At 40.0% G+C, this 21,514-nt stretch overlaps 1 protein-coding gene across 2 annotated transcripts in view; it reads left to right on the top strand.

The window, feature by feature from the left end:
* The window catches only part of GMDS (GDP-mannose 4,6-dehydratase), a 408,287-nt gene that overhangs the window by 306,862 nt on the left and 79,911 nt on the right, over positions 1-21,514 (top strand). For both annotated transcript variants that reach the window (XM_030235341.2, XM_050970557.1), the window contains exon 8: positions 18,031-18,149. In XM_030235341.2, the coding sequence (XP_030091201.1) occupies positions 18,031-18,149 (119 nt within the window). The remainder of the gene's footprint in view (positions 1-18,030; positions 18,150-21,514) is intronic.

Here is a 21,514-nt window from a genome sequence, read left to right as displayed (position 1 = left end):
AGGGTAGTGGGTGCCCCCCTTGGTATCACATTTACACCATTGATGCCTAGAGCTGCCTAGAATTAGGGGTGAGCAAGCAGATGCTATCAGCAGAGCTGGGCATGCACTGCAGTGATAAGACTGGAGATGTTTCCTGGCTTAACCCTTGCAGGAAGCAATGTTCAATTGTTGTGGCCCTCCAGACTGGTCATGGTCTGCCCTCAGCCTCTCCCAGCCCTCTTTGTCTGCTCTTGGGGACACTGAAGCTGAAGCAGCCATCTGACTAGAAAGAGCAAAGGGTTTCCATGACAGCATCCCGTGCACTTCCCTTGATAGGATAGGAGCAGTTGATGGGGAAATTCACACAAAATTTCATACTGCTGGTCAGGTGTGCTGTGCAAGGTATGTTCAGCCTTTCCAATTGTAATTATTATATATCAGTTGTTGTGCAAAGCCAGCCGCATTTAAAAGGAAACAAACTAAAAAACCCCAGACACTGTGGTTCTGCACAATCTTTCTCCAAAGCTGGCAAGTCTGAACCTCATTTTTTAAAGATGTTGTTCTGTAAACAAGCCATTTGTTTTATAACACATGGTTGGGTGTCTCATATGAACTGCAGCCTCTGCCTGAAGTTTCCCATACATTCTGGTCCTTTGTAATAGCTCCTTCCTGTGTGCATTCCCTGGTTACATTCAGGCTTGGCCATTTCCTTAGCCATCCAACAGGGTATCTCTCCCTTTGTCAACTCCTATTTTGGCCAGACTTGCAGTAATTTAATATTTTTTGTCCTGCTTTTTGTCCTGCTGTTCTTTTGCCAAATTTTGATGCAAATAAGGCAGTAGGAAATCAGGAGTTATTGGGCACACAACCAAATGCATGTGAAGTCCATAAGCCTCAGTAAACAAGACAAAAAGTTGTGTCTGTCTGTTTTACACTAAATATATAAGAGGAGGTGAAAGGTTTTCTGTTGTGAACTTGGTTGACTGTACAGTAGAGGGGACTGGGGGGAAATGCAATTTGAAGTATTTATCCTCCTTCTTTCAAAACTGGAGTCCTTATAAATGACACAATTGGAAAGTCTTAAATGTGGTCTTGATGATAAAAAAGCTCATTACTTTTACCAGAAAATTTAAAAATTGGACTTTTTACAATATACAGTCTTAATTGTGACTTGTGAATGCGTTGAGCTTTAGTGGCTACTATTTTGATTTCTGTGTCAGTACTATTGGGATGCTTTTAAACTGGACACATTGGCCTATGCTAATTTACTGATTAATTATGGGAGTTTTTCAAAACATATATTCAGTGTTTGAGCTCTACATTTCTGTAGGTAACATTTAACAGGATAAAGCAATAAAATTATTGACTTGTACACCTGATAGACAGAGGCATCACTTTGAACCTAGTGTGTTTGTAGTGTATGGCCACAATCTTATCACTACTGTTGGTATTATTGCTATTCCTGCTACTACTATTACCCCTACTACTATCAGGAATTTTCTGATCAATCTGTGTTTCATTTACTGATTAAATCATTCATTCTGTGGTTTTATTAAAACTTTTGCACAGTTAGGATATAAGTATTTCTTTGTCAGTGACGGAAATAATGGTCTTGGCTCTGCTTTTTATTACAGTAGTGCAAATCTTAAATAATTTAATTGTCACTGCAACAGTGCCAAGGAAACAGCAAATTTAGGCCCAATGTGTGTCTGCTATTGTCCTTAAGAATTAGTTTACTCTCTTCTAAGTACTTCCATTCATAAATGATGTGTCATTTCAGCAACCATAATTGCCTTCTGAAACAATGTTTTTGTTGTTTTTCTAAGGATTTCCCAAAGTTGGAGGAGTGTTTTGGTTTTGTTTTAGAAAATGAAACACAGTTTTAAATCTGGGTCAGATGCCAGAAAATGTTCTCCTCTCCTCCCCCTTCCTCTTCATCTGCCTTTTTCTCTGAGCCCCATATCAACTCTTTACCTGCAGAGCCTAAATTACTTCATGAAAGGTCTGAGCTTGATGAAGCTGCCTGATTGTCCTGGATTTTGGCCTGGGGGCGTGGGGAAAAAAGAAAACCTAAGCAACAAAAATAAAAGAGGAAAAGAAAACCGAGCAAGAGCGGGCACTGAAGGCAGAGTTGCATGTTGCTTTGTGTAGCTGATCCAAGAGAGCAGATGCACTGTGTGCACTTAACCCATCACAAGTGTAAGTGCTTTCACTTAATGCTCTTCATACCCAGTCTTAAGATGATACATTTACTTTGGCTTCACAACAGGGAAAACAAAAAGAAACCTTAACTGACCAGCAGTCATGTTTCAGTGGCGTGTGGCTTCTCTGTGTGGTGTTGGTACTGGAACATGGCTGTATTTCCCCCACTTACATGTGCATAAGTCCCTTTTGATGCATAAGGTTAAATCTGTGTAATAAAATATTCAGGGTCAAGATGTCAACTGTGTTCTGGTTTCCCTGACATTCTCACACTTTTAATCTTAAAATATAAAAATTCCCCTCACTATATTTGTTTGTTTTGCTTTCTGTTCTTTTAATAAGTTCATTTTCTCAAAGGTGGAGGAAATAAGTTGTTGCTGAACTTCATTGCAATAACCGGCTAGAAACATTCAAAGGTGCCTTTAAATCTAGGGTTAGAAAAGTCAGCACTTTCTTTTTGTGTGAAATTTTTCCCTACTTGTGAGACGTAGGTTTGTTTCACGTCTGCCAAGTTTAAATCTGTTTTAGAAGCATAAACATTTTTTTGGACATTTGAATTCAGAGAGCAGTAACATTAATATGTCAAGAGACAAAGTGTTCAAGAAAGTAGAAATGATACATAAATCATTCCTTAAACAAAGTTATGCTTTGCTTGCTCAATACAGCAATTATATTGTTTTGATTTTGTATAGATAATTGGAAACTTTAACTTTGTGATTTCTTCGTCCAGTCTAATAGCAAGTTGACTCCTGAGGTTTCTGAAAGTTCTCTCTTGCTCTTCCATTTGTATAACTTAGAGATAGAAGATGTCAAAAATAGGGAAGGAAAGAGAGAGGGGAGGAAGAGCGAGAAAGGCTTAAAGGCTTCTTCCAGCAGTAGGTGCAGGAGTCCATCAGCAGTACTCCTGCTGAGCTGGCAGCTGCTTCCCTAAGTTCAGAGAGGTCACCGTGGCTTCTTTCCTGTTTCTCCTCCAGGCATTGAATTGCTGGGGGAGCTGGAAAAAAAGGCATCTTCCTTTCTTGCCCTGCGACATAAAGACAAAATCCTTCCTCCCTATTTAAGTGTGTTCTGGTGAGGCATGTAAAAGTTCAGATGTGATGAAAATTATTTGGGTTACTGTGATACTTTTACCCAGAAAAATCTGAAAGACATTACAGACTAATTGACATACCAGGATATGCATATGACATCTGAAGATGTGCCCTCCTGTGCATGATGAATTTGAAAATGCAAGGATTTTCTTCACCATTAACTTGCTTCTTTCTCAGGAGATAAAACAGATTATTTGGTAAATCCTTCAAAATACTGTTGCTGGTAATTTAGACTAATGTATCCAGTTAAAACTCAAGAAGGAGAAAATATGTTTTTAAGGAAACAGAACACAAGCTGAGCCCTCTGTAGATAAAGAAAAAAAGTGAGAAAATTTAATGTTTATAGTAAGAACTGCAAGAGTCTGTCACTCACCATACATGCTGTTCCTCATAATGCAGCATGCTGATGGGTCTGGATGAAATAGTACAGCAAATCAATTCAGTTGCATTAAACCCCCATGTGGGCTTGTCCACAGGACCAGAGAGTTCTGAATTTAGGTAGATTAAAAGGAGAGCTCTAATTGTGGCAGAGGATGTGTTTAATGCATGTATAAGTAGCTTTGTAGAGATCACACCTTTACTCTCTTTGGGTTAATTTTCCTATTTGCACCTTCCCAGGAAGTCCTGCAATAAAGACAAAAGCCTATAGCTGTAAAGTCTCCTTCCTTGTGGTTCTGATTCAAATATTTGAAGTTAGGCTGATTATTTTTTGGACACAAATATGAATTTTTATCCTTTGTTTTGGCATTTAAAAGAGGTTAAAATCTTATTTAGCACTCTTTCGCTGCCAGCTAATCATATACTTCACATGCTTATTTTCCCTAATTATTCACTTACCAGACTGTAGCAACTTTGAACTGTTTATATATAAAGTCTGGTGTTTGAAAGAGAGTAAGTTATATTTGAAATTTCCCTCTGTTTTTTAAGTACATAAACTCACATGCAGTGCCAAATATGCCTTTCCAGTACATAATAATAGGGATCTAATTGCACCAGTTTCCCAAGGGGCACAAAAGTAGAAAAGCAGAGCCTGCGTGGAAAACACCCTTTCTTTTTCGCCTTTGGCCATGACAGGCTCCTACATATGGAATGAAATTCCATCCTCACAGAATTCTATGGGGAAGATCTGCCTGACTCCAGGGGGGCTGGATTTGGGCCCCCATGCCTGATTTCAGGGTGTGATTTTGGTGATGAAGCAAGCTTTAAGGAGTGGGTAAGAATATTCACTGTGGAAGGAAGTTATTTTGATGTGTTTTCTCCAGTCTCTCTCCCATGCTGGAATAACTTTCTCCTTTGGAGTATGATTTCATCTTTCTGAGGAAGACTAGGAAAAGCACTTACTAAACAGACATTCAGCTTCTGGAAAAGCTCAGTGGGAATATTTGCTTTTTAACTGTGCGTGTACAAACTCAGTGGCACCCATGGCAGAGCAGAGGTCCTTCTGTGAAAAAGTGACAATTATGAGAGGAGTAAGAAGCCTGATCTGGCCTGCTGGTGCCCCAAGATCTGCCGACTTGAAATCATGTTTCCCAGCAGATCACTGCCCTCAGAGTATAGCTGAGGGGCCATGCTAATATTTCCTTCCTGAAGGGAGAGAGCGCATTGGGTTGTCCTTAATGTGAACTGCGTGAACTTTTGTACCTTTTCCTTTTCTTCTTGTCTTCTCAGAAGGAGGAGGATTTGTCCCAATATAGCCAAAGCATGCTGTTATACAGGACTGGCTTATAAACAGCATTTAATAAATTTCTCTCTCTAAACTCATGTTTTCAAGAATAATGTGGTTTTCATTCATATTGTACTGAATTAGGTGGTCTCACTTTATTACTACCAATATATTTAACAATATTTTGAAGTGTGAATTCCTGGGTCTCACCAGCTCAGTTTTTCCCATAGATGAAGCTCAGGCAATGAGGTATTTTGGGTACATTTTGGTTTTATGTCCTGTTTCCCTAGTGTGAGCTGCAACAACCTCAGCCCAAGTGAAAAAAAAAAAAAAATCTGATTTACTCCCCATCCTGTTTGTATACAGCAAATCAAATCCTTGTTTTGGAGCTGTCTGCTGTGGTGGTTGCTGGGATTGCTACACTGCTAGAAGATGAGGTGGGACATTGCTGGGTGTGTTGTTCTACCTTTGTGTCTTACCCTGCCCTTGAGTTGCATGGGAAACATTATTGCAGAACAGCATGCCGATGTTGCCATTCCCTCTACTCCAACATGTCTTTTTTTCCATCATCCATTGAAGAAACCCAAATAAAACTCTGTGTACACAAGTCATGAAAAAAACCCCAAAATGCAAGTTTGGGACTTGGTTGTGTTTGCTAAGCCTACACACGTCTGCATTCTGGTAGTGTTGCATGTTAAAACATTAATGTTTCTTGATTAAAAATCTCATCTAAAGAATAAAGTACATCAGTGCTTATCTTTTACCATTCACTCAGTGCCCTATATAGTCACACACAAACAGGCAAAAGAGTAACTAATCAGACCTTTTAGAGCTGCCTAACCCACTTTTTGTCTTTATTATGAAACTTAGATTTGGTCAACTGAGGTCAAGTTGTGCACTTAACACAGCTTCCATTATAGTCAGTGAACTCTGTAACGGAGAGTAAAGTCAAAATATAAACAGAGAACATTTCTGCAGCAGCTCTGGGCTGGGATTAACTTGGATCACCTAGTCTTCTGCTTTTAATGAAATTCTCTCCCTTGTATTTTCTTGTTTGGAAGAGAGTCCAAAGTTATCTCATGCTAATTTAGTTAGGCAGTGCCCTCCAGGGATGTCACAGGCCTCCATGACCTCTCCAGAGAGACTCAGCAAAAGGATGAGGAGAATTAAACATTCCTGAGAAATTGCAAAGCAGGAGCCCCCAGAGATTTCACATAGAAATGAGCTCCAGACTAGCTGCCAGAGACCCAAGTCACCTTTTCAGCACTTCCTTGACATGTCTCTGCCAGTCCCATCTGGCTTGATTCAGGGGGTCAGCATGGGGACTGAGAGGTGGCAGCTAGAGAGGGCAGGATTCGAGGGAGGTCTGAATACAGTAGTCTCAGGCTTTAGATGCTTCTCCGAGAAGTGCAGCAAGATGGTTTTATTTCCTTTCCTTCCCACACAGTCTCATGCTTTGCTATTTTCTTTGTGCTGAAAAGAGGAAGAATTCTAAGGGAGAAGGTTTAATAGTAAGTTTAGTTGTTATTTTGCCATGTGAGGCAACAGTTTGTTTCATATCAGGTTTTACAGCTACCTCTGCATTTGCGTCAAATGCAGAAAAGACTGTGGCATCAGAGAGCTGCTTACTGTGACATGAACTGCACACCCCACTTTCCTCTCTTATGTTGGTAGGCTGTAGAAATTAATGAAATTGATTTCACATGAAGCCGGAATTAGGCATGGTTTGCAGGACAGAATGTTTCCCTGGGAGAATATTCAAAGAGCTAATTTACAAGTTTCCTTCAATTATTTTGCAAAAAGGGAAAAAATAAACTTTCTCAAGTATAGGCAAGAGAGCAAAAGACACCAGTGTTGCTTGGTTATTAATATCTTGATCAGCTGAGTAGTTATCTCATTTATTTCTTGCATCATGACAAAAAATGTGCACTATCTCAAGAAATGTCTATTACGTTGAATTTTGGGGAATGTAATCTAACAGTGATTTCTGTGTGATCTCATCCTTACATTTCCTTGCTATTTTGTCTTTAATTAGTCCAGAGCTAATCAGTATTAAGGAAGAATGTTTGAATTCCCACCTTTTACTATGGAAGTGCCAAGTCAAATTTAATTATATAAGAAATAATGTACTTCATGATAAAATGTCTGTGCTGCCCTTAACTTTCTTAAAGCACTCTAGTTGCATAAATATTATGACTCCAGCTTCATAGACAGCAGAATTTGGGCTGTAAGATTAAAAGCTTTAGTGGAGGCCCCAAAGAAAGTGATTAACACTGCTGAGATTGGAACACTGCTCATCATTTTGCGGGACAAAACTGAAACCAACAAGCAGGCTGGACCTAAAGCTGGATCCTTGTAATTAGAATATGGTTTATGGTATAAAATATGGTATATTTTGTAGTATAGCTAGGACAAAAAATATACAGAACAGAGAGTTGTGTTCATGTGAAATATGTTTCAGCAGTTGAGTTATAAATCTCTGAGAAGAAGAATAAAAAAATTGAATGAGACTTGCATATGGAAACCAGCATATAAGGGATGATGGTGTCATTGTGGTGATAAATCCATTGCATTCTGCAATGACTCATGCCTGTGCCACTGTTATTTGCCTGAGAACAGACCTCTGGCCCTTGCCAAGTAATGCGTGTGGGAACGTTGTTCCCGGTGTCTGACCTGCGGGAGTCATTCCAGCCTTAATGGCAGGATACCTCGTGTGTGGAGTCTCGTTCATGTCCACTGGGGAGGAAGGGCTCTTAATTCGTCTGGATGTGATAGGAGCAATGACTTCTGACATGCATGTAGCAGAGATTTATTGCGAGCAAAAGCTGAAGTGTGATAATGCTACTGGGGTATTCTGTAATAATATGGTAAAACACTTGTCGTCACTTCATCTCAGGCAGTGAGAGTCAATTGTATATGCTACACAGAGACAGATAAAAAACATAAGTATACTTAAAACTTCATATGGTTTGCATTTTTCGTAACAGCTCTCCTGACTCTAATATAAGACAGGTTTTAATTTTGTTTTGGGTAAGTGGATGTGCTTACAGTCTCACACCCACAATTCCATGGCTTTAAATAGAATCGCTCCCAGGGTGCATAAAAGAACACATGCTGTTATGTGAAGGATTTATCCAGGATGCCAGGATTGTATTTATTGCTGGGAACAAACTGAGTAAAATTTTCTATCCCATTCTGACACTAGCCCATGGAGAGCAGCCGTATCTATGGTTTCAGTGCAGATCCTTCTCTTTCCCTGACGCAGGATTTGGTGAGACTGACTGCTGTTGCAGGAACAGTAATTACTCATGATGGTGGAATCAGAATGGCCAGAGCAAGCCAAAGGAAGGTCAATGCAAAATGCCCTCCAAATGTATTTTTGAGAATGCTCGAAAGTAATCTTCACATTTCCTTTTCACATCTGCACAGCACAGCCAGACTTCTAAAACACATCCTTTGGTTTTTGGGATCATTTTGCTGTTGCCTTTTTTTAGCTGAGATTTCCATGCCCCAGTTTGGGATGGCAGAGACCATGAGCTGGTACCCAACCCTGAGCACGGAGGAACTCGGTCAGAGCAACTGCAGTGTTAACACTGAGGCAGCAAGTCTGTGAGGCAGAGTCTCTGTCCCAGGGCTTGGATTAAAACAGCCAGACTCTTTGCATAAGCTGCTGGATCACATGGTGGCCGTTTTGGGTACTGTTGGCCTAAAATTGAACTTGTGACATGAGGTAAAAATAAAAAAGAAAATAAATCCCTCTGTATTGCATTACCGTATCCCCGAGGCATCAAAGTCGTGCGCTTGTCTCAGTCTGTATTCAGCCAAGAGAATTTAGCATCAAATTCCAAAATGTTGTCACCTGAAATGCTCTGGTAAAGGAAAAGAAAAAAAAACTCCATTGTACCAGGAATGACATTACTTTACCATCCTTTTTCTCTTTTTTCAGGTGACTTCTAGCTTTTTATATTTTTTACAGTTAGTAAAACAGTGCCTGATGTGCAATTTTATGATGTTCAAAAGTGTGAAGAAAGAACTCTGGAAATTTGAGGGGGAAATATAAATTATGAAATAAATTTCAGGTTAATTTTATGTTATTAACTCACTCTTTCTTCCTGCATTTTTTTTTCAATAACACTGTTTATCAATTTTGTCTCAGTTCTCTTGCTTTGTTACTCTTACTGTCCTAAAAGATTACTCTTCTTCCTTCCCAATGGTACCCTCAAACATGTATAAACATTATGAAGTGCTGCTCTATCTGAGCCTATATGCCTGTGCTCTGGCACTTCTCTGCTGCTCTTAGCAATTTTTTTAGAGTACAAGTAGTGGTTTAACCTGAGTCAGGGCCCGTTACTGGATAAGCACTGGGCAGACCTACAAACCTGGAACAGGGAAGCTAGCAAGCTGCAGAGGAAGTTTTGACAGATAGGAGGAAAGGACAGGAAGATTTGGAGAGAGAAAATAATTTTCTGAGTGCTGGTATGGATAACAGCATTTTTGTTTCCGTGGAGCTCAGTGGAGCCCGCAGGTCATGCTGTCCCTCTAACCCCCTCAAAAGGAGCACAAGTCAGCTTGTGCATAGCTGCAAGTGCTTAAGCAATCCCAGAAAGAAATAGGAGGTAAACAGGTGTTAGAAGCAGGAACCAGGATCTTTTTATAGTCAAATGTTGCACTGTAAACATTTTGTGATCAATATCTACATTGTGATCATTATTCTGAGGCTGATAGTTTTGCTCCATTGAACATGCCAGTACTTGACTTGAAAGCCTCATCTGTTTTCTTGTGGTTAGATCATGGCCCCAACCAGCCCTTCCTGGCACAGGGCCCTAAGACTTCTCTGCCCTCACCGCAACCTGGGTACAACCCTTTACTTTAGCGGTGAGTAATCCTGTCAAATGGGAGTCTGCCTCTTTGTGAAGAGGTATTTTGTCTTACATTCATATAAAAATAGCAGGGAAAATTAATTCTGGAAGGGTAAAAAGGGAGGGGAAAGCGGGTCAAATATCTTTCCAAATTGTCTGCTAGGTGGAGCCTGGGAAACATGTATTTGTTCTATAGTCTTGTCTATGTAATTCAAATCTGAGTGGTTAAAACTCTCACATACTTTCTGCAATTCAGAGTTTTCTTTTTTTTTTTTTCCTCTCTTTAGCTTTGAATTTCTTTCCCTTTTCTCTTAAACAGAATTTAAGGAAGCTCTTTGTTAGCAATTGCGACAATATCCTCCAAAATTAAAATGAAAGAAACAGAGCATATGTGAATCCTTTCTGTATTTTTTCATTAATTTACTTTGTGTCACACATGTCACTTCCAATCTAACCACTTGAAGAATAAACAAACCATTGTGGACCTAAAAATCTGTTCAAAAGTTTTTGGCAGGAAAAAAGGACTATATTAATTTTCATTGTTGGTTGAGGTTTCCCAACAAGCAGCTTTACTGTTTCTTTTTTGCCTCCAGCTAGCAACTAAAGATCAGTTATAAAACTGTATACAAATACTTCCACATATTGAAAGAACAATATTTTGACATTCAATGACACAAGGGGAAAAAAAAAAGGAGTAATCTAGTTTTTGATAACACAATGAGAACTTTGTGTTCACCCGAGGTCCATGTGAGAAACATCATGTTGCATTAACAGGGAAGGTTGACCTTTAAGGTTTATCTGGATTATAATTCTTGTGGTTTTTATTAATAGAACTGCCTACTAAAGTTTCACAAGTCCTCCCTGAGATCCGTAAAACAATTGGCCTATCTACTTACGAGAGAGAAGTTAGACAGTATTTCCTAGTATTTCCTACAGATGTGAGGGCTTTTGTTTCAGAAGACATTGATATTGTTTTCCTTTGAGATGGTCCGCAAAGATTATCAGGTATTTTATTATCTTAGTAACTTTGTAATTGTTGGATTATTATCTTTCCATGTATCAACTATACTCTTTCAATTTGAAAGAAAATATCATGGACCTGAACACAGTTGTGCTCTGAACAAGTTCACCTCTAGAGCCAAATCTTGGAATTTGACTAAATCTGCAAGCATGCTTCAAATTGCTTCTGTGGAAATTTCTCAAGTGAAACTTCAAAAATTTCTGAGAAAGTTTATAGAATTAGTCCTTATCTCATACTATCTCCTGGGAGACTTGCTGTTTGTTTACTTTCTTGGGATTCTTAAGGTAAAATGTCCATTGTTTCTTATCAAATGATGTGCTTTTTCTCTCAGAGGAAATTGTTTTCATCTCAAATCTGTTCCTATTTTATATTTTTTGTGTCAGCGATGTCTATGGTTTGCAAATGTCACTCTTCTGAATGGAAGCAGCTGCCATGTCATAAGTACTCAGTGTCTCCTCTGCATGAGCAGAAAAGACACAGTTGAAGGAAAAACTTTGTACACAGACTTTGGAGTCCTTATGTTCAGCATTACACAGTTAAGGAGGAAGCATATCAAAATGTATTTAGACTGATGAGATCTGATGGATACTCAAATGGTGTTCAGAAGGGTTTTTCCATGAATGGAGGTTCCTTGAGCAACAGATCTTGCACCAACGCTGTGATTTTTGGTAATCTGAGAAAGCAGGATGATGACTCTTTAGAGGAAAGGAAGAGGCATGTGTTCTGCCCTTCTTGGGAAGTACCTCTATTGCTGGAGGTTTTGAGAAAGGGTTGAGCATGTGAAAAGCCACCAATTGCAATGATAGACAATGGCTTTAATCCTGAACTCATGTTTGCCTTTCAAATACAAACTGTGACAGCCCAGGAAGGTTCTTTCTTGCTGGGTGTGCACCCTTGCTTTTTAAGTAGCTGAGCAAGAAGGGCTGTAATTTAGGGGGGGAAAGCCTAGTAATGCATTGATTATGCATACTCCCATATTCCTGCTGTCACTGGCTTCTTGGGAGGATCGGCATGCCTGGCAGCACATCCCTGTGGTTTTCTTTGGCAAGAGTCTCCCTGCCGTGCTTGCCTTGACCTATAACATTGTCAGAAACAAGTACTAAAGCAATAGTCATTACTCTAGACTGAGCTCCCATTGTGGCAGGGAGCATGGGATCATGCCCAACACTTTTGTATGCTGGCTGCCAGGCAGGGGCAGCTTACAATTTACTCTGATCACAACACTTTTGTGCTGCGCTGCAGCTTCACTGGTGTTTTTCAGCCATGTGTGCTGTGCCCCTGTGTGTGCAAAAAGTGTGAGGAGGTTATTTCCCCCCGTCTGCTGTGTATTATATGCAAGTCTCAGTGTGTCTTTACATAATTTCCTTATGTAACACACTCTGATGCCTACCAGGTACACCCAGGACACACCTACTCTTTTAACAGTCGCAGAAGTCAATCAGACGTGGGTGACTCAGCCCCCAGTGCAGCACCTTTTCTTCCTTCTCTGCCCCTCCAAAAGGGAGTAAACAGATAAACTGGGAGTCGGCTTGGGTTCAGAGCTCTGAGTCAATGCCCCGTCTCACTTTTCTGAGGCACGACCATCAATTGTGGTCAATTCTGCAGCAGCTTGAGAAACCACAGCCAGTCAGCTGGGTTGTGTCAGGAGGAGCTGGGCGATGGCATCTGGAACTGCTTCACGTCCCAGGGAGGCAGGAAGTGCGTGGGCATGACAGCTCCGCACATCGCTCGGCACGGGAGATGCCAGCAGCCTCTATCAGTGCCAGGGCAGTTGAGTTGGGACAATGCAGACGGGAGGTGGTACAATAGCCCTCTCTTTTGTGGCACAAATGGAACAGTCCCTCATGATGCATGCAGGAACAGCAGTCATGCCAGGCCTTTGTGCTCGCCATATGGGGGGAAGGCTCTCCTTTGCTCCCACATCCCTGCAAAGGCTCATCATGCTTTGGCCCAAAATGCTCAATTCTCCTTCTCAGTGGTGACCACAGCAGGATAGCTATGTTTGGGATCACTAGACTACCATATCCAACCCACTGAATGCTTCTGCCCACTTCTAGACAATAGAGTATGGAGTACCATAAAGACAGAATTTCTATAAATGGTGATAATGTGCTGTTGGGTCTCTCCAGGTGGTGATGTTTTCTGACTTAGTCAGAAATTGTTCCCTGATTGTTGACAGCCTTGAGGTAACCCATTCCTTCCTCAGTGATAAGTAGAGCTAGACATTCACCAGCCTCTGGTTCTTTGCCTCTGAAACTCACAGACAATGCACCATGCATCAGGCTGCAACTATCTGCTCCATCTCCTAAAGTAAACATTACTGATTTGGTTTGATTTTTTTTTTTCTTCATGTGTGGCAAATACAAAGTCAGAATTTCTCTGCATAACACCTAGAAATATGTATAAAAGTAGGAGGTTTTTTACAGCATAGGTCTTGGAAAAAACTGCTATGTAGCAGTGCAAGGCAATAGTAACTAGTACCAAGAGGAACATTTTCTATTTATCCCATTGTGGGACCTGTTCAGTCATACCTCTTTTGGGTGTTGAATTGGATGCGACATATGAAAAGGCTTTATGCTTATTCTTTTGGGAAAAAAAGTATTTTATTCCTGGGGCAGAAATTATCAACTGATTTAAAATCTTAAAAGTTGAATTTATTTTTGCTCTTGAATAGGAAGATACCTGATTAGGAGCCCATTTTAACTATACATAGTATGAGAGCAGACAGTGAAACAAAATCCTCAAATATATGGAGTTAAACATAACCTCAGCTACCGGATCTTTGTTATCCATGGATGACAGCCCAGTTAATGAATGTTTTTTTACTGGGATGCTAGACTGGAAGTTAATGGTGAAACACATCCACAACATACTCCAGATTCTCGAGACAAACAGACACATCAAAACCATAGTGGCAGTGGCATGCACAAAATGTATCTGTGTGGGGGTTGTGTTAGTCAAACTTGGGTTTTCCCACTTACTAGCCCAGGTGCAAACACTGCATAAGCTGAGAAATTTGGGCAGGGAGAAGACTAGTTCATGTTTTGGGTATGTTGCTTGAAAATGGTGCTTACTACTGGCAGGGGTTTATATAGAGAGAAGGGTAGAGGGGAAAGATGAAAGAGGAAAGATTTTGGCAGAGGCTGGAGTTCAGGCATGCAGAACAGATATCCTAGTCCACATAATCATGAAAGTGTGTCTGCTTGCTAGACTAGTTACATATCTCCTTTTAGGTTTCTGTCTTTGAAAGTAAATGGCATAGAAGTGCCTTTAGACTTTGTGACTCGCTTGACCAGAGCCAAAAAGAATTCAAAGATGAAAAATATGTTTTGTCGCTTTTGCCATTAAGGGAAGAGTCTTACTCAAAGAGAGTTGAAGCCTGAATTATTTCCATGGTAATTTTCTCCTCCTTTTAAACATCTACCCATATTTTGTTATCTGGACTGAGCAAAAAATTAGGGAGAGGGTGGCAGGACTGAAAACAAGTAATTTCTTTACTTGCTGCCAGCCCATCCAAAAAAGACTTTACAAAGAAATTCAGGAAAACCCTCAATTCTCAGTTCCTACAACAGAAAAATTCCTAAAATATATGACCTTGTGATGGTTAAAAGATATCCAAGAGCCAAAGCTGGCAATGTTTTTATCCCAGTTCAGCCATGTCATGGGTCAGGTGGTTCAGCATGTGAACAGGAAGGTGAGAATGGTGAACTTTTGCCTCGGTTGTGCAGTCCATCAGAGAATAAATGGAGCAAATCACTCTGCAGCTGGATCGGGAGGTGAACGGCTGAATACCTCTCACACAGAGGCCTTTGTGTTCTGGACATGATCTAGCATTATGATGGGACGCACTAGTCTGAGGCTTTGTAGCAATTACTAACCCATTATCACGCTAGAACATGCCATCATTTATCTTCTAATTCAGAGTGTCACCTGTTCTTCATTTGCCAGTCAATAACCATTAATTACTTTCAGTGGAAATTTAAACAAAGCTTTTCCCCTCTGTTAAAACCAGTAAGCCATTCAGTAATGACAAATAAACCTGGAGCTGTATCACCCCCCTTCCTCTCGTTCTCAGCCTCAACTCTGGTACAATATGAATTCTTAAAGGAAACGCCTAGAAATTCATAGGTCAAGGACCTTTATTAGTCTGATGTGAGGAGAATCACATTCCTGGCACTTGATGTAGGGAAAGGATACAGCTACTGCCTGTACATGGATGTTTTATTAATTATCATGGGCTGTACCTAAGGTAATATAATTTTGACTGTGGAACTTCTTCAATGTTTTTTCTCTCTTCTGGTTTGCCTTGGCATTTTTTTATAGACTGTTCATGCAGACCCATTCAAAGCAACAGCATTTGGTCACCTTGCTCAAAGCAAAACAGAGCTATCACTTTGTAAATTTTAGCATGTTAATTTTTTTCATACCTGATTGGATTGAGGTAACTCTAAATGGCAACAATTGTGAATGTCAGGAAAAATAAAAGAATCCACAGTGATAGACTCTCAAGTAACCATTAATCTAAACATTCTTTCCTGGCAGGATTTGAAGCAAAAATCACTTTTAGCAACTCTTTCTGCATTGTTTGATCATTTCTAAGCTGATCCTGTTGAAATTTACTGCAGTTTAAGTCACATTGCTGAGACAGTGATTGCTTGCTTTTTGAAATGGTAGACAAGAGTTGGTAAATCCAAACCTCATTGGGCCCACTGTCAAAGGCTGGTTTTTTGTCAGGACTTTGCAGCTGCCTCCTTCAGTGTAGGATGTAGTTTAGAGTAAAGGGAAACTTTCAACTCCATTTCATATTAATATGAATAGTAATGTATAAATATTTTAAAAACTCGCTGGATTATTGAATGTCTTGGCATAAGTGCCTGCATTGAAACTGCGTTAAAGGAATTACAATACAGAGGTGTTTAAAAGTGGAGGGGGGGCAAAAATTGTTGGAAGTCTAATCCTGCTTCTGCTTAGACATATTAATATTACTTTACCAATATAGTAAATAGCAGGTGCTTATGCTAATTGCCTCTTTAATCAACCAGTGTAGCATTTTTGGGTAAGGGGGAATTTTCACCAATAAATGATACTTTGTTGTTGCATCTCTCTCCAGTGTAACTGACACAACAGTGTCAAGGCAAGAAAAGGAGTTCATTATGTACAGCAAACATCCACCATAGTTGGGAGGAGAACCACTGCCCCAACTGACTGATTGTCTAATGTTGGAAAATCCTTATTTGCCAAATAGTGCCCTCTCATATGAGGAAGTGTGTTGTTTCCAGCTAGACTGCTTAATGAAGGTCTGTGAAATCAGGGACTAGGCTGGGAGAACCAAAACTATCAAGCACTTATCTTATAGATACTCCTGTTACCTTTCTGTGCAGCTGCTGCTGCTGTGAATCTTGTGGGCTTGTCCAGTCACGAAGAAACAGAAGCTGGTGATTTACGGTGACCTCTCAAATCAGCAGGGAAACCCCAGTGTTCCAAAAAAGCTCATATGAGAGATACAAGTTAAGACATCTCCTCCCCACAAGATGAGTTTCATCAGCCATTTGGGTATTTCTGCGTCATTGGCTAGGATGTTCAATCCTGGAAAGGAAAAATAAAGTTGCTGCCATTGTCCTGCCCAGCAGGTCATCTCCCTACAGCTCAATTTGTAATTTATGTCAAGGACTTACACAGCAGTTGCCCAAAACCGAGCTTTCCGTGCACAATCAAGAAGTAAAATGGTTCGAAAGGAGCATGTTAATAAAATCCTGTCAAAACTTTGGAAGATGCATAAAATAATAACTGTAAAGAAAAATGGCTCGCACCTATAACCATTTAAGTGGAATCTATTGCCTTGCTATCCAGAACACTGATTTATTGCGAATTGAGGGGAAAAATTGAATATTTCAGGTGGTATTTACCAAGAGAAACTGGGCTATCCCAGAGCTTTTATTAATCTGATTTGCAGAGTATCCGCTACCATCAAGGGACCTACTAAAGTTGTTTTCTTTAAAGCTGATGTGAAGAGGTCAATGCAAACAGCATCATGGATTACAATGTGAGAGAATGACAGTACTTTTTACCATATGGAGAGAGAGTTGATTTATTTTGTTTCCCTTTTCTGGTTATTTATTAAGCAAGGATCGTGCCATACAGGTATTCCCTTTTCCTCTCCAAAGGAAATGAAGCATTTGCATCATTTTGATTGATCTAAAGTAATAATTATGCTGTACACCTACAGCTCCTATGCAGTCAAACAGTCACTAGAGCACTGCCTTGCACATCAGAAAATTGAAATGTACCTGCGGTGCTATCTCAGACAAGTCACACATGTCTTTGAATACCTCTTTTCCATCTGCTTTCCAGCTTTCATGTTGACTTAGCTGGCCAGCCCTATGAGATGGCGCCCACCCATCATTACTTGCTTGTGGGAGAGGACTCTGTGAAAGACATTGCTGTGGGAAGTAAAAGCTGGTCCCATGAAATGCAAATATGTTGGCAATCAGATGAAGTTTTGCTTCAAAAGATACAGCAAAAGTCTTGCTGCACGAACAGTGCTCAGAAACTCATGTTAATGGTTGGGTCGCTTTCCCACCAGTGTTTTCTCATTACTGTGTCAAAGGTTTCTTCTACAGTACTTTAATATGTAACATTCAACACATATTCAGTGGGGAAACCAGATTAACTTGGTGAAATACCTTTTTAAATACTTACTCTTAATTAAAATCTCAGCTTAGACAAAACAAATGGGGCAGAAGAAGCAGCCGAAAGGATTCATATTTTCGTTCTTCAGTGTGTTTGACATCACTCTGTAGCAGACCGACAACAGCACTCTGGACTGAAACATTACAAAATTTTGATCTTTTCCCCATATCAATGTCAATTCATGCAGTGCTTTAAACAAGTGAATCCATGCTTATGAGCACTAAACCAAGTCTCAGTGTTCAAAAGTAAACATATTAAAGTCTCCCCTGCAGAAACTCCTGCTGTGAAACAAATTGAAAATCAAATACAGCGCTGTTTTCTGTAATAAGAAATAATTGAACTCTTTTCAGAGTTGCACTGAACTGGTTAATAGCCACTGTGTAAAGAAAGTGCTAATTTCCCCAGCTCGGGGTATGTGTGCGTATGTGGAGTTATTTCCAAATCAGAAATGCGGTAATACAATATCATGTACCAAAGAGGCCACTTACATGTGCACTGATTCTTACTTTGTTTATCTTTCTGCAGGCCATGTGGTTGATGTTGCAAACGGATGAGCCTGAGGACTTTGTCATAGCCACTGGGGAGGTCCACAGTGTCCGTGAATTTGTGGAAAAGTCATTTAAGCACATTGGAAAAACCATTGTGTAAGTATGAGGAGGAGAGAGTAGCCACAGGTTGAACATTTCCAGCCTCTCATATTTACTGGGACAAAACAGAGTATTTTTTTGTCTACATTCTTCTTTCCCCCCCACCCCTCTGACTTTCTACTTGTAACGTGTGAGACCTTCCATGCAGGAGTGACTGCTGCAGCAGATATGTCTAGTGTTACCCCCTAGATCATAAGATAAAAAGATAGATGGGTTAAATTAAATTTTTTTATCAAAGTCTTCATTCTTTGTTGTCCCTGTCTTGGGGTAGGGAAGCCCCTCCAGAGATGTCAGTACCAGGGTGCTGATCATCACCTTCCTGGAAGAGGGGCTTTTCTGCCCAGTTCTCCATTTTGTGCCCCAGATCCCCACGGTCCTGCTCCCACCCTCTGCCATCCGAAGAGGTGACACCTACCAGCCCTGTTCTTTCCAGGTGACAGCCCATCAGTCACACTGCATGGCTCATGTAGCAAACTGCTCCACATTCCTATCAGCTCTTCTCCTACTAAACCGTAAAAATGTTGAGCAGTGGGTGCAGAATGTTTACAATGCATATTCCACATAGTTTGATTGAAAATACAAAATTCCTTCCCAAGGCCGTATAATAAAACCAGGATGGCTTGGTGAGCGCTTTCTGTAATTTATATTTTTATTGTTTATTATTTTTTCAATTTCCCTCCTTCTGTATCTTCTCTGGGCCCCATGCATCAACATACCAATCTCAGCTGGAAAAGGGAGAGGAAAGCCACAGGCTCTTCCATGACGCTAGCACCAGGGCTGTTCCTCAGGCCATCAAAGTCACTTGTGCAGCTGGTGAACTTTTGACAGGGCCAATAAGTTTTACTTGGGAACAAAAACTTGACAAATTCAATAAATATGCAGAAGTGCACAGATATATACAATATTATTTGAACAGCCAGTGGGTGGCTGGGGAGGTAATAACATTTTCTCCTCAATGAGTTTTTAGTCTGGTTTCAATTTTTGGCATCAACTTCCAGAAAAAAAAGTTCTGATGAGGGAGAGAGAGACCATATAAATAGTATTTCTAACCCAAAAGCTCAGTTTGGGGAATAAGCTTCTCTCCATGTTTTTCACATTTCTTGATTGCAAGACGTCCCAGTAATTTCACATTATCCCATATACCTTTAGAGTACTGAGGTTTGAGAGGCTAAAGGGGAGATAGTAGGAGCTCTAATAATTGCTTTGTGTTTCTTAATTTTTCTTCTCTTTTTATAGTTTTGTTTCTTGTGTTTATAAGCTAATTTACCTAGTAAGAATGGATAGGAAAATGCTGCAGATTCAACTGCTCCATATAAGTAAGAATTCTAGTGATTTGGAGAACTACCGTGTCCCTGTCTAATATTTGTCAAAGCAACAATGGATGTTTGCTGAACAACTCTTTCAATTTTTTAATTTTGGTTACCTACAATTAGAGGCTGATATGTAAAGGTCAGTACTAGCTGAATGTCTTTATTTGCAGGTGTTCGCCACATCACAGTTTCTTTTGATGCCACTAAATTTATACATTAGTTTAAAACTGAACTCCCTGCTTTGGTGTTGGTCTAAGAAGTCTCAGCATGCGTTTTCCAGAAAGCAAATTAAGTCCTCAAGAAAACCTAAAGAAAATAACAAGGCCAGAAATAAAAGTGAAAGTACTTCCATTAATTGCTTCTGCTATAGAGGGGATATTAAAGGATTACTTTAGATTTAGTTGTTCCTAACACTCAAAATTTTGTACCCCATTTGTTTAATTTTTTTTGCTCACATATGGCTCCATATGGTAGACTGAATATCATTTATGTTGATGTTTAATGCAGTCATTATTTCAACTGAATCAGTCACAATCTGGTCTCTCAGAAAACTTTACAGTATAACTCCAAATGTGAAGTAGAGCAGGTATTTTGTGTGTACGAAGGCATAGTTACTTTTTTTTATTACTAATCAATAACAGCAATTTGAAAAAATTGTGTAAGAACTCACATGACACCTACTGACATGGATTTTTAGGAACATAAGTTGCTTTAGAAATGAGGGCTTGGTTTTCTATTCCCCTTGGCTCTTCTAAGTTTTTCTTTCCTGTGAATAAATTTTTAATTCCTTAAGCCATTTACAGGTGATATATAAATAACTATACATATGGGGACTGAGGTGACATTTTAAGTGCTGGTGATAATTTTGTTGCTGATCATTTTGACAGTGGTGTAACTCTGACCATTTAGCATGTAGCCTGTTCAGATAAACCAGCCATTCTTTCCCCTGCTCCCAAGGTAAGAATAACATTACAATGCAGCCACTACTCATCCTGTAGCCATTGCTCATCTTTCAAATTGCACTAAACGTAAAATATTCCTCAGGATTTGGGAAGTTTTGTTAAGAGCCTCCATAGTTTTTCCAGGTGTCAGCCTGACCCATGCTTTTGCAGCACACACTCATGGTCCTTGGCCAGCTGTCTGGTAACCTCTGTCTGGCAACCTTTCTTTGAAAGCCCCAATAAATTTCTATTCACACCTCCTCCAGTTTGAATACATCTCCTTCAGAGAGTAGCCTGGCAGAAAATCCTCCCTTTTAGCCTTGTGAGACCACACTGGTGTGTCCCATTGATCTGTCACTTTTCAGTTTATGAGGCACCTAAGAACCAGTGCACCAGAGTGCAATAGCTAAACAAGTTCCCACAAGGATGGCTCCTTTCTTCCTATTGCTGTTCCTCAAAGTTTGGTTGAGTTATCTGAGGTTTCTGGGGTTTTTTTGCAGGATTGCAGGTATTCTGAAATTTTTCAACCTTAAAAACTTACCTGTGAGATTTCCAGCAGCCTTTCCACTGCTACAAGCAATGGCACAACTGCCCAGTACTGCTGTACAACCCACCTTTCAAAATTGGTGGAATGATGGAGTACATGTCCAGGATAGATGTCATGGCAAACAAAAGCTGGCAGAGCTCATACTGCACCTGAGGAAACTGGGCACATGTGCAGGGGCTCTCCACTACCCCTACTTTCTGCTTTGTCAGGGAAAGTTTCAAATGTAAAATCGTAACTGTCACATCATGATACTGCAGCAGAGAACAGGAAAAAAGAGATCCTGGGTGCCTCATCAAGCAACTAAAAATATTTATTTTATTTTTTAGGTTTTTTGTCTTCCTAACAATTCACATTAACTTGTACAGCTGAAAATCCAGGACAGCCTAAAAAGCCTTTCCAAGAACATAACATAATATTCTGTCCTAGCCAGTCATTAGCACATGTCAGGACTATGTCTTCTAGCCAAAACAAGAGAGAGAGAAACTTTACTACATTTTTGTGACTAATGAAATGTACAGCTGCAAAGAGACTGATTCTCTCTCTGAAATGGACTGCAAAGTCCTC

The sequence above is a fragment of the Serinus canaria genome, chromosome 2, assembly GCF_022539315.1.
Source record: "Serinus canaria isolate serCan28SL12 chromosome 2, serCan2020, whole genome shotgun sequence".
In the NCBI taxonomy this organism is placed as follows: Eukaryota; Metazoa; Chordata; class Aves; order Passeriformes; family Fringillidae; genus Serinus; species Serinus canaria.
The sequence above is the reverse complement of the archived record's forward strand: the minus strand, read 5'-3'. Positions and strand labels throughout refer to the sequence as shown.